Here is a 17,382-nt window from a genome sequence, read left to right on the forward strand (position 1 = left end):
TTATGTTTTAGGAAAAGAGCGCATTGACAACATGACACATTTTGCTAGAACGTAATATTTATCATTCATCAGCTGGAAAAAAAAGCTTAGAGTGATTTCAACAGCATCATTCTTTGTTATTGTTAGCTGTGGTATGGACTTCACTGTTCTCATAATATTAGAATGATTATTAAAAATGTATATTTATTGTAATGGTTAAAGTTGGCAATAAACAAGCTGCGATGGTCTTTTTTTCCCTATTGTGACACATCTGTATATCCGGCTTCACGAACGACAAAAAAGTAAACGATGTGCACGGATAAATAATTTATAATAAATACTGCAATATTAAATATAAAAAATAGTTTTAATTTCATGTTGACTTTAACAGAACAGTAGCACAAGAGCTTGTCCTTGGTTCAACAATAGCATTTTTTGTTTGGCTTCTTATCCTGTTTCTGTATAATCTGGACGTCTTCTCCATTCTCCACATGGTGACTTTTGAGCTGTAGAGAGTGTGGCACAAACAACTGTAATATACTGCTGTTTTTTTGGTCAAGCTGAGTATTAAATGTTCAGTAAGGACTGGCTAGTGTCTCTGATCGAAAACTAAATTCATTATTTGTTAAAATAATCCTTAAATAATCTTGGTTATAGGAAATTCTTGAACTCACATACTGCAGGGCAGCTCGTGCTGCACTGTGAAAGGTCATGTCCACTCCAATGTCTTCCTTGGCACTGCATTCAAAATATTCAGCTCCGATTTCACTGCACCACTGCTGAGCTTTGTTTGGGGACACCTGTCAATCAAATCCTGCTATCAGTTATAAGCAAAGTAATATATTAAAGGTACAATTTGTGATATTTTTTTCCGCTAGAGGTCGCTAGAAGCCTATTCAAAACAAAGGCGTAGTTTGATGACGTAAAGTTTTAGAGTGGAAACTTGGGACATGTGGTCTCCATCTCAACGGACGGTGCAAAAGAATAGGGATTGGAGTCTGGAAGAACTCATGTTCGTTTATGCGATTATTAACGTTACTGTAGTATGAAGCAGAGCAGGACCGAGTGTTGCGGGAGCTGAACGAGGAGCTGGACTTTTATTATGACACAGTCGCCGGCGCCGCTTCCGCTTTTCCGGTCATGAGTTTACGGGAGCTGTCCTTGTCGACAGAACCAGCGGCAGATGGTAAACAGTAATTATGTTCCATAAATAATTAACACAATCCACCATAAAACGTGCAAGAAGTAAATAAGGAACTGCTTGAAGCAAGCTAGTGGTTTGCTGGACGCTAGACTCTACTTCCGCATTTGTCCACGGCACTGTTGTCATGTGGTTTCTACGTCAATAAAGGCGGTAACAAAGGTAACTGACGTCATTGACAGGCGACTGCACTGCCCCGTGTCACTGTTTAGAATGGGAATTTTCTCATGATTTACAAGTAGTTGAAAACATTAGAGATATTGTTAGTAATCAGCTGGACAAAATATATAACACTAGCCTAGTGGTTTTTGGATATTTTACTGCAAAAATTTTACAAATTTTACCTTTAATGCCTGGTTTTACAGACAAGGCTTAAGCATAGTCTCAGACCAATATCTTATGTCAGTGCCATTGTTTTGTCTCAAGAGATGCACATCAGTAATGTTTTTTCTAAGGCACATTTTTAAAAAGTTACTTAAATGTCTTAATTTAAAGAGTTAGTTCACCCAAAAATTAAAGTTATGTCATTAATGACTCACCCTCATGTCGTTTCAAACCCGTAAGACCTCAGAATCTAAAATATCTTAAACTGTGTTCCGAAGATGAACGGAGGACTTAAGGGTGTGGAACGACATGAGGGTGAGTCATTAATGACATCATTTTCATTTTTGGGTGAACCCCTTAGTTAAAGGTAACCCTTTAACTAAGGCCTAATCCTGACTTAAAGGGTTAATTCTGTCATTAATTACTCACCCTCATGTCATTCCACACCCGTGAGACCTTTTCTTTTACTTTCAGAATACAAATGAAGATCTTTTTGATGAAATCTGAGAGCTTTCTTTCCCTCCACTGACAGCTACACAACTACCAATGTGATGTTTCAAAAAGTTCATAAAGAGATCGTAAACTAATCCATATGAATCAAGCAGTTTAATCCAAATTTTCTGAAGAAACTCAATTGCTTTATATGATGAACAGATTTAATTTAGTCTTTTATTCACATTGATCAAACATTGATCAGCAGACATAAATCAAAGCTCAACCGACCCTGCTAGACATGTGAGAACAAACCTCCTGCAGAAGCTCAAATGTGACGCATAACATGAGAATGAACCTCAATGGTTCTTGCTGAAGCCCAATGGTGATGCGTAACATGAAATTGAACCTCATTGGTTCTCACACGTCATGTGAACATGTTTGAGCTTCTGTTTACCACATCCGATGTGTGCAATGATGAATGTTTATATGAGGATAAAAGCCTATACATTTAATCTGTTTATCATATAAAGCGATTGAGTCTCTTCAGAAAATGTGGACTAAACTGCTTAATTCATGTGGATTAGTTTTACGATCTCTTTATGAACGTCAAAGTGTCAGCTGCATATCTATGGAGGGACAGACATCTCTCAGAAAGAAAAAAAAAATCTTCATTTGTATTCCGAAGATGAAAGTCTTAGGGGTTTGGAACGACATGAGGGTGACACAATTTTCATTTCTGTCCCTTTAATCTAAGCCCTGTCTGAGAAACCAGGCCTAGATCTATAGCTCATAATGCAATAGAGTTGGCTAACCTCACGATGATCCAAGTCAATTTTATTGCCGATCACTATGAAAGGGAAGGCAGTGGGGTCAGAAGGGCATGCCTGCACCATGAACTCTTTCTTCCAGACGTCTAGTGCATCAAAGGAGATGGATGAGGTAACATCGAACACTAGGAGGCAGCAGTGAGCTCCACGATACAGTGTGGTACCCAGGGAATGAAACCTCTCTGTACCTGCAGTGTCCCAGATCTGATGCAAAAACAACTGAGTATTGCATGACATAGTTTGTAGAGCCCTGTTCGGTCATTTGAGATGTAACCTATGTTATTGTTAATGAAAAACTATCTGTGGATCCTGTGTATGACATGAAGTCGAGGAAATCTTGTGGGTTTAACATAAATGAATGTAAATGTATCTTACCTGAAGAATGACTGATCTTTTATCAATAGTGATTTCTTTAGCAAAGAAATCTACCCCAATTGTGGCACGATACAAATTAGTAAAGCGATAGTCAACAAACCGGGTCATAAATGAAGATTTTCCCACTCTGTTCAGACAAAAAGAAATAGGTACAACTAACTGAACTGGAGAATTAAATGGAAAAATATGCTATTAACAACAATACATAGGCCTATAGCACAATGCTAACCTTGAGTAAATACGGCAAACTTTTTAGAAACACAAGCAGCTGTTGAGGTTTTTCATGTTTAGAGAGTTTTCGTTTCTTTCTGTGCTTCCTAGTTTTTGTTTAACATTATATCGCTTTTGCTTTTGGGTTGCACACATAGTATTCAAAAGTTTGGAATCACTAAGACATCTTGAAACATCTTGTTTTAAAACAAAATTCTTTTGTACACCAATGTAGCATCTAACTGATCAGAAATACAACTAAAAACATTAATATTGCAAATTAATTGTTTTTATATTTTTCCTATATATTTGAAGAAAAAAAAAATATTTCAGTAGCTATTACTCAAGTCTAATTAGAAAACTTTGTATGTAATCCTTACAAAAAACATTCAAATGTATTTACAGTATTGTTTTTATCAATATAATGCAACCTCGGTGAATAAAAGTATCACATTCTATCAGAAACGTTAAAACGACATATTATACCGACCAAACCCCTGAAGGGTACAATTAATGTCTTTGTTGTTCTTGCAAAATATTCAGAAAAAGCTGTTATTCATAAACGCGTTATTTGCTTTACTACTAGATTTACCATCATTACTTTCTAAGACAGTCACTCACCCAGAGTTTCCGATAAGAATCACTTTCAAGTGTGGTGTGCGCCACTCAGTCATGATAAAAATAACCAAAGCTGTCTTCAATGAAAGGAGGTCAAGAAGGAACTCATCTCAGTCAACACTTCTCCTTGTTGCATTTCAGACTGTATGTCCTGTTCATATCACTGATCCATAAGAAAACATGGCAAAAATAGGTAATGGTTAACCAACTTAGCAGTGAAGGTAAACAAACGCCTTGCTAAACTAATCACGAGGTGTAGTAGGCTAACAAATATGTATGATGTTTTGCACTTCTTGGGCAGTTTTAAATTCCATGATCTGGTATTGTAAAATAGACCTACTTGAGACAACATAATAGCATTGTTCTTCATTTTTATGAAAGCCAAATGTGACAGAATAATGCATTTAATTCATTAAATGAACCAATGAACAACATTTACAGCATTTATTAATCTAGGTTAATGGTAGGATGCTGTAAGATGGACACTTAATATTTTCTCTTGGCAATGGACAGCACAAAATCTCATGTAAGCTCTTTTGATGAATGGCTACGCTATTTAAAAAAAACTAAATTTATAGTATAGCCAAGTGGCATGTTGTTATAGTTATTTTTGTGCTTATTGTAATTTTAAATAGTTTGAGTTTTTTACATTAATGACATTTTAAAATAATAGCTATTAATAATAATGATGATATCAAAAGTTAATTATTTACTTTGTAAAAGCTTACCCCAGTAATGGGGTAGGCCTCTTGGAATAATTTTACATTTTGTGCTATGACAAGTAGCCTAATTTAGCAAATGTTTTTATTTATTTTCCTTAATATCGCATTGGCTAATATAACATATCATAATCATCATTCTGCACATGCTAAACTTATATCTAAATAGCCTATATGTATGCATATCGTTGCATGCATACCTATTATCACATCTTACCCTATTATCGTTTGTTTATATATTTGTTCTTCTTATATGACTTGAAATAAAAATGCATTTAAAAAAATGTAAACGCAGAAACACCAATCAAGATACATATTAGCCGCGCTCTTCAATAGCCTACCTGATTTTGATTGGTCAACCGGCGCTACGTTCATATCAGAGCCATATGGTTCATGTCTCTCGGATCTCACCGCGGAGTCGCGCCATCTTGCATCTCATCGATTGTAGTGAAAATGACCTCAGAAGATATCAACATCATTATTAGGCGAACGGTAAAGTTTTGCAGTGTTCGTCTTCTTGCTCGGCCGAACTCAGATACAGGTAAAACAAGGAAACAAAAATCCTCTCACACATTATACACTGGTTAATTTTGAAACTGTGACTTTTAATAAAAAAATTAAAAGACCAGTCATGGTCTGGTCTTTTACAGGTTGCTGATAATCTTTGAAATAACTTATAAATAACTATTCCACATACAATACCATACATTTGATGATAATTCAGTTGCATAGATAGGCCTATATATCAATGTACCATGGTGTAACGAATGTGATACAATTTACTATTTCATCATTCATTTTGCTTTCAAAGTACAAAATATAGAGCCAAACACTTGGCAGAACCCGCCATGTCAGAGGTCCTCACATGGGAGGTGTCTTGCTCTGTGTCAGTTAAGGGTGTGGAGGCCAAAACTGTAAGTTGTAACAGTGAATATTGAGACCAGTTCTCCTCAACTGAAACGTGGTTTCGACTAACTCACAAAACACAGACAAACTTATCTGGTACCTTTGAGTCACACTATTACTTATGGGAGCTGTGGCTTTGAGGTCAGGTATACACATCCTCTTCTTTCACCTCTGTCTAACGTATCATGCATTACTCTCTCTATGAATTATTACTATGTATATATATAAGGTATATTGTACATAACAACATAAATTGCACACTCAAATGTGAATTTTGAGACATTTTTTTATCTGCCAACGATGCATTAAATTGATTCATTTAGTATAAGGTTACAAAAGCTTTCTATTTCAAATAAATGGTATTCTTTTGAACCATCTGTTTATCAAAGAATTCTAAACAAAATGTATCATGGTTTGCATAAAAATATTAAGCAGCAAAACACTGATATCAATAAGAAATGTTTCTTGAGCAGCAAATCAGCATATTAGAATGATTTCTGAAGGATCAGGTGACACTGTAGACTGATGAAAATGCTGTTTTGATAACACAGGAATAAATCTTAAATTTTAAACAGAAAACTGATATTTCAAAAATGTTCACAATATTTCAGTTTTTCTTATATCTTATAGCAGCTATCATAAGAACTGCAACTGCCACAGGGATGTGTATATGCTTAAAGGAACACTCCACTTTTTTTGAAAATAGGCTAATTTTCCAGCTCCCCTAGAGTTAAACAGTTGAGTTTTACTGTTTTTTAATCCATTCAGCCGATCTCCGGTTCTGGCGGTACCACTTTTAGCATAGCTTAGCATAGTTCATTGAATCTGATTAGACCGTTAGCATCGCGCTTAAAAATGACCAAAGAGTTTTGATATTTTTCCTATTTAAAACTTGACTCTTCTGTAGTTAAATCGTGTACTAAGACCGACAGAAAATGAAAAGTTGTGATTTTCTAGGCTGATATGGCTAGGAACTATACTCTCATTCAGGCGTAATAATCAAGGAACTTTGCTGCCGTTCCATGGCTGCAGCAGTGCAATGATATTACGCAGCGTCTCTCACAAACGTCTCCATGGTTGCAAGGCACGTTCCCTGTGCAAGCAGGGGCTCATGGGCGCTGTGTAATATAATTGCACTGCTGCAGCCATGATACGGCAGCAAAGTTCCTTGATTATTACGCCTGAATGAGAGTATAGTTCCTAGCCATATCAGCCTAGAAAATCACAACTTTTCATTTTCTGTCGGTCTTAGTACAAGATTTAACTACAGAAGAGTCAAGTTTTAAATAGGAAAAATATCAAAACTCTTTGGTCATTTTTAAGCGCGATGCTAACGGTCTAATCAGATTCAATGAACTATGCTAAGCTATGCTAAAAGTGGTACCGCCAGAACCGGAGATTGGCTGAATGGATTCGAAAACGGTAAAACTCAACTGTTTAACTCTGGGGGAGTTGGAAAATTAGCCTATTTTCAAAAAAAGTGGAGTGTTCCTTTAAAGAGTCAACGATTGTAGTTACTTTCTTGTTACTTGTTGAAAGCCACTATTCTAAAAACAAACGAGAAATTCCCCAGGGACCGATGCCTTCCGTGTTAGCCTACACATTGACCACATGAGTGAAGAGCTTTATTGGTTATATGTTGTGGATATGCAGTGGTGGGGAGGAGGGACAGACTGGAAATTATTTCAGTGCGATATATCCTCTTACAGTCTGCAACCCATAGACAAGAACATTCTGTGTTCTCTCACTCTGACTTATCTTTGGGATAAGACTTTTGACTAGAAATGATTTTAGAGTCTTGAGGATGAGATATGTAATTATTTGCGAATGAAGATAATTGTTGGCAATAACACTTACATACCTTTTGTAGATGATCTGAAAGAAAATCATTCTAACTTTGGAAATAAAAAGGAATAAGCCATCTGGGCAGAGAGAGAGGCGGTCCTTTATGAGTTGTACCCTCATGACACAGAGCCGCTCAGCTGGCTGTGTGAGGCAGAGATAAGGGCCTGCTTTCATGGAAGTTTCTTTCCTTGGAACTGGAGCGCTGCCCCCAAGAACCCACAACTGCCCCCAACCCTTTTGGCCTTTCTGCCCTGGCCCCCTCACTATCCTGACCAGTAACAGTTCCTGCAGAGGTCTTGTGTCACTCACCAACTGAAACATCTTTTCGGATTCACATGGGCATTGTGTATTTGACACCTGGATCTGAGGACTTCCTGGTTTCAGGAATGGCTATCATTATACTGCACTTTCACTGATAAAATCTCCTGACTAAACTGATCAAAACTGACAGTAAAGCCATTTATAATGTTTCAAAAGATTTCTATTTCAGATAAATGCTGTTTGTTTGAACTTTCTATTCATCAAAGAATCCTGAAAAAACAGTTTACACAAAAATATTAATCAGCACAACTGTTTTAAACAACAATATGCATGCAGAATCATTTTTTATTTATACTAGGGCTGCACAACGATTAATCGCGATGAATCGTTTGCAAAATAAAAGTCTGTGTTACGTAATATGTGTGTGTTCTGAGTATATTAATGATATATATAAATACATGCACATACATGTACATATTTAGGAAAAAAATTATATTTATGTGCAAAATATTTATATTTATATGTAATATAAAATATATATAAATATGTATATTTATTTATACATGTATATATTTTTAAAATGTATACATGTATGTGCATAATTATACACAACACACACATATATTACGTAAACACAGACTTTTATTTTGCAAATGATTAATCACGATTAATTTGCGCAGCCCTAATTTATACATTCAAATATATATTAACTGTTTATATATACATACATAGATGTGTGTGTGTTTGTGTGTATGGTTCAGGTATACCCTACATTATGGCAAAACAAACCGGAAATCCATGTCCTTGTGGGGACATTTTTGGTCCTTATGAGGAAAACAGCTTATACTAGATGTTTTTTGAAAATATAAAAATGCAGAAAGTTTTCTGTGATGGTTAGGGATGGGGGATAGAGTTTGTACAGTATAAAAATCATTATGTCCATGGGATGTCTGCATAAAACATAAAAGCCAAACGTGTGTGTGTGTAAAAATGAGAAACATATTAATTGATTTGGCCTTAGTATGTCATCATAAGCTTCATATAAAAATACTACACATCTAAAGTCCTTTTTTAGACAGCTAAATGTGTATGTTCTCTGTGTGTGTGTGTGTGTGTGTGTGTGTGTGTGTGTGTGTGTGTGTGTGTGTGTGTGTGTGTGTGTGTGTGTGTGTTTGTGATTTATGAGGACACAAATTTGTATACTGACATGGGTATTAAACTGGTATTACAACGTAAACATGAAATATGAGTACATTTCATGAGTCCTCATATTTAAAATAGCTTTAAAAACATACTAAACAATGTTTTATTAAAAATGTAAAAATGCAGAATGTTTTCTGTGATGGGTAGGTTTAGGTGTAGGGGGATAGAATGTACAGTTTGTGCGGAATAAAAACCATTACGCTTATGGAATGTCCTCACTTTGATAACAAAACAAACCTCTTTGTGTGTGTGTGTGTGTGTGTGTGTGTGTGTGTGTGTGTGTGTGTGTGTGTGTGTGTGTGTGTGTGTGTGTGTGTTTGAAAAATAGAAGTTTGTCTGACTACCATTGTAGAGTGTCACTGTTCCTGTGAGTTTGTTCATGTAGTGTCATAGCTAGTCTTACGATTCCCCAGCCTCCCACTCCAATCTTGATAACCTCTTATCACAGTTCAGCAGCCAGCACACACACACAGCCACCAGCCACATCCCTCAACACTGCCTCTCTTTCTCTTTCTCTCTCTGCTCTTCAGAGTTGTTTCTCTTTTTGTGAGGAGATCAGCTTAATATAGGAGTATTTTAGATTCTACAAATGAAAAAAAAAAAAATGTTTTGTGTTTAGTGAAAAAGTTCACTCATATAATTCATCATATCTTTTTATAGAATGCTCAACGACTCTTTTCCATTGAATGAAACTAAATGAGGACCATGGATGTCATGGTCAAGAAAGCAAAATAAGCTAAATTTGATGAATAATGATCTAAATTTGGGCCTGTTGCTCAAACAAAACCGTCATATGGCTTCAGAAAGCTTGGAATATAGTCGTATGGTCTACTTCTATGATGCTTTATCTTGTTCTTGTGTGTTTTGTAGCTTGACATGCCCTAGTCACCATCCACTTAAATAGAAAAAAACGTTTTACAGGTTTGGAATGACATGAGGGTGAGTAAATTAAATTTTGGTGTAACTATCCTAATGGAACAATATATTGGCTTACATGTGTTGAAGTTCTAAAATAGGGCCTTATGTAAATCAATAACCTGGCCCTTGTTTAAGGATTTGCTTCTCTGGATCTCATCCCAGTTTCCCTGAAAATTATAAATGCACAATGGTGGAGGGAAGTTGAAAGTGTTTTGACTGTCAAATGACAGTGACAGTCTAAGTCCTGTGCTGAGGCAGGCCGTGCTGCGTCCATATCTCTGACCATGATTGCAGCATTTGAGTTTATTTGCATTACTGTTCTTTGCTGAGCTGCACCAGGGAAAAGTGCTTTTGCATTTTCATTTGCTTTGTTCACAGTCACCGTTTCCATTCGGACTGGTCTTTGTTACTTCTTTGTGCCGTTTTAATTCCTGAATTTACTGTGTATGTGCCTTGTCATATACATGCTCTATGATTTTTTTCCGCAGCAGCAGTGCACCTTTATCATTGTTGTGCTTGAATCATATGTACGATAAGTTTATGGTTGTTGTAAACTAGGGTTTCTCATATTCTCTGTGGGATTTTCTCAGACAATGAGTTGTTAGATTTCCCTCTTTATCTTTATATATACACCAAGGCTTTTATAAGCTCCGGTTTGTACTGTGAGAACGTATATAGAATAACTTTTATAATTTACCATTATTTCTGTGCCGGTGGACCAAAAAGCTCAATAACTGATTGACGTTTGATTGTGATATCTGAATTATAAACAATTTTGTTTAAAATCTTAGCCGATTACAATCATATTGGTCAAGGATATTTATACAAACCACCATTGTTAAATTGATCTATACTTAGTTGCTGTGTCAGCCAGAGATCTTCCATATAATATTCAAAACTCTAAGCATGGCCGTATGGTAGGAGTGTCCAAAAAAGTACCCCAACCCCACCCATTGGTGCCCTACAATTTTAAATGAAGTCGCTAGTTCCCAAAGACTGAAGGAGATAAGCAAGCGAGCAGAGAACCAGTACACTCTCATTCTCAAGCTGCCCCCCATGATCTGTGCAGTGGTGTGAATCTACTCACCTGATAAAACAAGATACTCAGTACATCACTTGCAGGTATGTTCTTCTGTACAGTGCCAGTAAAAGTGTCTCACAACACATTAACTGGCTTTATACTCAAAAATTATTTTGTGTTTAGATATGGAAGAGAGTATTTTCTTACTAATTTAATACATATGTAATATTTTCCAAATGTTTTATATACTTGGTTCTGACATGATTAAGCCAATTTAATCAATTAGTCAGCATATAAACCAATAAACTGTTTGCAATGCATTTTATAAACTTGTATATTTATTTAAAATGTGCAATTGTTATTTGCTATTAAACCAGCACATTTTAAAATAATGTTAGTTTTAATAGGTAAAATAATATAGCATGTAATAGGCAAATTATTGCTTAAGAGTTTGCGACAACACTTTAAAAGAGTGAGCCAGAATCAGATGTCAAATGTCAAGTGAAAATATTTGTGTTTTCCCTTATTATATAATTACAATATAAGTGTATTGTAATTATTGTTAATATTATCCAAATTTTAATTCACACAAGAACTGAATTCTGAATGTGTTACTTCTTGTTGGTAAAGGATTCATTTTAACATAGAGATTTAATAAATACATTAAGATAATACTATTGTTATTAAATACACACAAATTTATATATAAAATTTTAATTGTATTAATATATTACATTTCTAAATGTAACTATTTGTAAAGCAAGAGCATATTTCTCAGACGTGTAACTGTCCGTGCCTTCATGGGTAAAATGGATCGTTCATGTTTTGATTCAAAATTCTTTCAACATTGTTCCAATGATTGCTCAGCATTATGTTAATATGCACATCAAATGGGCTAAATTTTGTCTGACACTTTCAGTATGTGCAATCATTAAGTAGACTGATAATGATAAGTTATCAGGAGAATATGCAATGCTATTCATAATCGCTCAACTAGATTGACGTTTTTTCTGTTTAACGTGATAAAGGAAATTATATGTTCCAACATTATTTTTGTTAATTATTTCCATATATCAAATTATTATAGCTGTAAAAACTGATAGATTTAAAAACTAAAATTATGAAAATTCTTTATAATAAAATAAATGTAGGACGATTTTATTTAAAATTGATATTTAATCAATTGATCTTGCTCGACTGTTATTCTGTTTTTTAAAGACAATATAGGATATGGTCTTTCTGTTAATCTTTTAATAGTCAATTCCCCTAAGGGAGTGAACGTTGTTGTGAGCTAATGCTAACTGTTATGAATGCCTGTGAGAAATTCAGACATACTGATGTATTTTTAGTGCTGACTTTTTGCCACAGTCAAATGAGGACCTTTTAAAGGGAAGTGTGACAGGCCGTACTGTCTAGATACCTTAAAAAGTATTGTACTGACCAAGGTCTATAATACCTGTCAGGCCATCTGTTAGCATTCCCATTCATCTTGATGGCAGTCGCTCAGCCAAAAGGATTTTGAAAAATGTTTTATAGAACATTTTAACTTTAGAATTGATTTAAAATTGATTGTTAAATAATTATGCAATCATCATTTTTGTTAAAAAAAACCTCATCTCAGTTCAAATAAATTCTTCCAAAACTGTTGTCTGAACATTATTCCTCCCACTTGATAGATGGAGAACTCATCTGAGCAGTCTCGTTGGGTTTCCCACGGCCTGACCAGTCCTGACTTATTAGCAAACTACACCACAGAACCTGGTTTACTGCCTCCTGGTGAAGATGATGAGCCCTTCTACTCCAGCTCTGAGGCTGACTTACTCCCATCTTATTATTCCAGTAGTGCCCAGAGCCGAGCCTCGTCATCTTACAGACACAGTCCAGGTGAGATTCTCACTGCTGTAGTTAAACTATTGTAAAAGTGAAATGTGCCATTTCTGCATCACCGAATGGTGGTGTAATTTTAATAAGAGGTAGGAGTTGTTTGAAGACATGCAACCATTGTTTCACTGGTCTCCATACCACCATAAAGGGATAGTTCACCCAAAATTGAATAGTCTGTTATTATTTATTGTGTTCCAGAGAAGGTCATACAAGTTTGAAACAACATTAGGGTGTAATGTTGTTTCAAACTTGTATGACCTTCTCCGGAACACAATGTCTCAATGGTTGTTTGTCCATAAAAAAATAAAGTCAGAGGTGTCCAATGTTGTTTTGAACCCATTTGACTGTCACTGCATAGACAAAATCCTTCAAAACTATCACTTTAAAGTCATTTTAAGGGGCATTATAGTCAAATTGTGTTACTTTTTATTCCATTGAAATAGTTCGCCAAGTCTACTCCTCTCCATCTATTCTGGGAAACATCCAGTGGCTGGACAACTCTGCAGGTCACTCTCTAAACTCTTCCTACAACCCCACTTCCACTGTCTGGGCAAGCAGCCCATTCACAAAGACACCTCTCCACCCTCACACCTCCACATCCATCTACCCGAACAGTGCGACCCCATCCTTTACATCCCCCAAAGACGGATTCCCTTCCCCGAGTCGTGATGGGAAGGAAAGTCCCAGGCTCCAGGAAGTCCTGAAAGCCGAGCGCCTGAGTCCCATGGGTGGCGGGGGAAGCAGCTTTCTCAATCTGAGTTCAGCTGCTGGAGGTGTGTATGGTCCTTCACCACACATGCTGAGTCCATACGGATCGTACATGACCACGTCACAGGACTATAGTTCAGCGGCACTCTATTCCAGCTCTGGACCCTGGATGAGCCCTTCGTCATACTCACCCAAACTTCGCAACAAGATGAGACTTTCGCCACCAGGTAAGTACATTTCCTCTAGAAGTGATTGAGGAAGTTCAAATCTTGATTGATTCTGCATAATAATTACTTTTGAATTTGACAGAGGCTCGTGAATGTGTAAATTGTGGTGCCACTGCCACCCCTCTGTGGCGTCGAGATGGGACAGGCCACTACCTCTGTAATGCTTGTGGACTGTACCATAAGATGAATGGCCAGAACAGACCCCTCATCAGACCAAAAAAGAGGCTGGTATGTAAGATAATAAAAAAAATCAGGAGATAGTTTGTGATTTTATCAAGTCAGATACACAATAAACAATGTTTCAAAGCAGTTAATACTTTAGTACCTTAAGAACTTCATGCCTTTTAGCTGTATTTTGCATTGAGGTAGTTTACATTTTGCTATAATACAAGCAATCAAGCATTTTGAGATTTGCTATATCACCCTATACAAGTAGTCTATGTATGTATGTAAAGTTGCCCATACTTATATATCCTTCTTTATATAAAGAGCTGGCTGTTAATGGAATAGTTCAACCAAAAATAAAAATTAGCAAATGATTTACTCACCCTCAAGCCATCCAAGGTGTATATGACTATCTACTTTCAGACAGACACAATCTGAGTTATATTATAAAATATACATCCCGTTAACACACAAGTTACTCTTTTGGCGGCAAGTCGCCGGAAGCTAGTTATTTTACTTACAAAAACCCCTCGCTTTGCTTCACAAAGCCTTTATTAACCCCCTGGAGTCGTACGGATTACTTTTATGATGGATGGATGCACTTTTTTGGACTTCAAAATAAGGAGCTCCATTTATTACAATTATGAAGCTTGAAAGAGTAAGGATATTTTTAATATAACTCAGATTGTGTTCGTCTGAAAGAAGATACTCATATACACCTAGGATTGATGATATAACAAAGCAGTTGAGATTTGCTATATTGCAATATGTAGTACATTCTGTTTAACATGAGTGTGTATGTATGTAGTATTATTAATTCACTTAATATCTGGTGATTATATCAACTTTTTGACAATAAGCTTTGCTTGTGTGTCAGATTGTCAGCAAACGCGCTGGAACGCAGTGCGCCAACTGCCACACAAGCACTACAACACTATGGAGACGCAATGCCAGCGGCGAGCCTGTGTGCAACGCCTGCGGCCTCTATTTTAAACTGCACAACGTGAGTGTACACATTTATACTACATTTATCAGAAGGAAAAATTAATAACTACCAAATTTAAAGTCTCTGCTGTTGTACCCTTTTTGCAGGTCAACAGGCCCTTAACTATGAAGAAGGATGGCATACAGACACGGAATCGCAAGGTGTCTAACAGAAACAAGAAGGGCAAAAAGAGTGGAGCGTCAGAGGTTTACCCCGACATGTCTCACCTCGCACCTCCCGATGAGCACGTAGGACCCTATTCTCTGAACCCAGGATCTCTTCTGTCTTATAGCCACACCCCTCATCTACTGCCCCCTTCCACCTTGCACTCCTCTCCCACTATGCCCTACAGCCACCACCCAAACTCTGGTATGGTGCCCACACTTGTGTGAAGGAAATGTCTACTGGACCGTGAGGCATGAATGCATCACATCACATTTTTAAATAATAAGAAAAAAGCAACTCCATAACAGTGGCAGTCTTGTCAGTGATTTTGAACCAGTTATGTAGTTTGAATATTGGAACAGTAAAACTTGGTAGCTGAAACTGTCACCTATATCATGACAAATGTAAATAATTATGATTTTAGGCCTGCTATAATCATGCTATTATGACTTCTTTTGAGACATTTAATAAATGTCTTGTAAATGTTTTAAGGTATAACAAGATTTTTGTCTTATTTCCACCTTATTTTTAACGTAAGAGTGGACACGGCCATTTGTATCTTGAATGTACGTGTGGCTTCCAGTGTCAACCGCTTCTAGCTATTTTAGCTGTACAAAAAGTGCGCTATGCTGCCTGAAATCGCAAACTGGTATTTGTTATCATATGATTTCATTCATTACTGTCATCATAAACACACTGGTTTGTAGCACAAATAGTTTTACTGTACTTTGTTATTCTTCTATCCGTTTAGTGGCTAGTGAATCAGAAGTCTCGCACATTCATGGAAAATAACTGCATTGCAAAAAGGGTGGATAGCACCATCAGTAAGGCTCAAGTAACCCTTGTGATCCCCTTACCTCATATTATACTGAATATCATTGAGCATGATCACTTTTATTATTAGTCATTTTTAAACAAAAACCGATCAGTTCTATGGGTGAAAACTCGCTTTTGGATACAAATGCAATTCAGAGAAATGCACTTTTTTTTCTGAAATAATGTCTGCAATTTTATACATCTGTGTGAATACATACCTTTAACTTTCAAAGGTGAGCACTTTCAGTGTGGTGATGATATTTAAATTTTGCAAACTGTTTTAGACCTTGTGGTTTGAAGCTCACTATTTGGACTTCATGTCAGTCCAGCTATGCAATAATAGTGTCATTGTCCATTCATCCTCTCTGCAGAGGCTTTGACAATTGATCTGCTTTTAGAGCATGAACATGCAAATGAAACACTTTCCATAAAGCTGGCGGAGGACGACAAAACATTTAACCAAGGTTCCACTTGTGCCTGGTCCTAAATTTAGCTCACACGGAAAAACTGTTATATCTGTGTACACAAAGCAACTGCGGGCCGTGTGGTTCAGATGCTGGCAAAATAGATGCACCTGCACTGAAATTCTCACAGAGAGAATTTAAGAACCAAGATATGCTGAAAAACAATTGGTCTGCGTCTACATACCCAATACACTATCATAAAATGCACTGAATTCATATGTTCTGTAGGTGTGTGGGTATTTAGTATGAACACATTCATGGACATACTACATCCATTGACATTTGAGCCATGAGTTCTGCAACCACACATACAAAAACTCAAAAAGTAATTCACTCGGATGTTAGCTTAAAGCACTTGCACTTGAAAATTGCCGTTTTCATTTATACAAGGTGCTGGGACAATTCAGTTTAAACTGCGGTGAAAGTGATACCTTATCATGCTCACAACATTCTCAACACTGACCCACCTCAGCAGCATCACCAGAAATCATTTACTGTCCTTGACAGTATCAGCTTGCAAATCACAAGACTGCAAATGTTTAAAGCATCTCATAAACATTAATTTAACAGACACATTGAATGGTTTGCCTTTAACAAAGCAGCTGTGTTTTATAGAAGACAGTGTTTTGCAGAAAAATGTAAACATAACTCAAGCACCTGCAATTTTTGTTCCTCAGCAAGGACTTAAAATAAACTAGTATACCTCATGGAGCTATTCCAGAAATAAAACAACATTTGCATACTTGCATATACCGAGGTCAAATCATTGCATGATTGATCATTAGTCATGTGCAAGAGTGAAGAAAAGATCACATCTCACGTGAAACCATGAACATCTGTGGATGCCACCTAATCGTGATCCCTGGTTGACTCATTCAGAAATGGTTTCAGAAAACATAATTTGCAAAGGCTAACATAAGCTAGTAGTTCAATCTTTATCTCGATGTCTTATCTCAGCCTTTTATAGTGACAGTTACTACAGCGTTAGATCCTCTAAACATCTATGCACAAATATTATGTGCTTGATAAATAAAAGACATGATAATATGAGATAAATAAGATATATTGTGTGTCCATGTTTGAATCGTTGAACAAGAAAACTGAGTGGCAGGTGGGTATCTATTTT

The 17,382-nt window shown here is 36.4% G+C and overlaps 2 protein-coding genes across 5 annotated transcripts; one reads left to right on the forward strand and one right to left on the reverse strand.

Moving 5' to 3' along the window:
- Positions 1-242: 242 nt before the first annotated feature.
- On the reverse strand, positions 243-4,115 carry si:dkey-13a21.4 (uncharacterized protein LOC494576 homolog). Of its 4 annotated transcripts, none has more exons than XM_067388110.1 (5): positions 3,973-4,115; positions 3,142-3,268; positions 2,752-2,970; positions 658-779; positions 243-485 (listed from the first exon to the last, which is right to left on the reverse strand). In XM_067388110.1, exons 1-5 carry the CDS (start codon positions 4,023-4,025, stop codon positions 353-355), a joined length of 654 nt encoding a protein of 217 aa, XP_067244211.1. In that variant the 5' UTR covers positions 4,026-4,115; the 3' UTR covers positions 243-352. The 4 variants fall into 4 exon arrangements, with proteins under 4 accessions (XP_067244211.1, XP_067244210.1, XP_067244213.1 ...); XM_067388109.1 differs by having other exon boundaries at positions 2,752-2,985; XM_067388112.1 differs by having other exon boundaries at positions 264-485; positions 654-779.
- A 6,452-nt stretch (positions 4,116-10,567) lies between these two features.
- Positions 10,568-15,814, forward strand: gata1a (GATA binding protein 1a). The gene is made up of 6 exons (XM_067387279.1): positions 10,568-10,943; positions 12,519-12,726; positions 13,170-13,661; positions 13,744-13,889; positions 14,704-14,829; positions 14,919-15,814. The coding sequence occupies exons 2-6, from the start codon at positions 12,519-12,521 to the stop codon at positions 15,201-15,203; spliced, it is 1,257 nt and encodes a 418-aa protein (XP_067243380.1). The 5' UTR covers positions 10,568-10,943; the 3' UTR covers positions 15,204-15,814.
- The last annotated feature ends 1,568 nt before the right edge of the window (positions 15,815-17,382 follow it).

This window comes from Chanodichthys erythropterus, chromosome 6 (assembly GCF_024489055.1).
Source record: "Chanodichthys erythropterus isolate Z2021 chromosome 6, ASM2448905v1, whole genome shotgun sequence".
NCBI lineage: Eukaryota > Metazoa > Chordata > Actinopteri > Cypriniformes > Xenocyprididae > Chanodichthys > Chanodichthys erythropterus.

Coding starts and splice junctions, on each gene's coding strand:
- si:dkey-13a21.4 (XM_067388109.1), bottom strand. CDS start 4,025: ATGACTGAGTGGCGCACACCACACTTGAAAGTGATTCTTATCGGAAAC. Junction 2,986..3,141: donor AAAGATCAGTCATTCTTCAG/GTAAGATACATT, acceptor TGCAATACTCAG/TTGTTTTTGCATCAGATCTG. Junction 780..2,751: donor TTGACTTGGATCATCGTGAG/GTTAGCCAACTC, acceptor TTTGATTGACAG/GTGTCCCCAAACAAAGCTCA.
- gata1a (XM_067387279.1), top strand. CDS start 12,519: ATGGAGAACTCATCTGAGCAGTCTCGTTGGGTTTCCCACGGCCTGACC. Junction 13,890..14,703: donor TCAGACCAAAAAAGAGGCTG/GTATGTAAGATA, acceptor CTTGTGTGTCAG/ATTGTCAGCAAACGCGCTGG. Junction 14,830..14,918: donor TCTATTTTAAACTGCACAAC/GTGAGTGTACAC, acceptor CCCTTTTTGCAG/GTCAACAGGCCCTTAACTAT.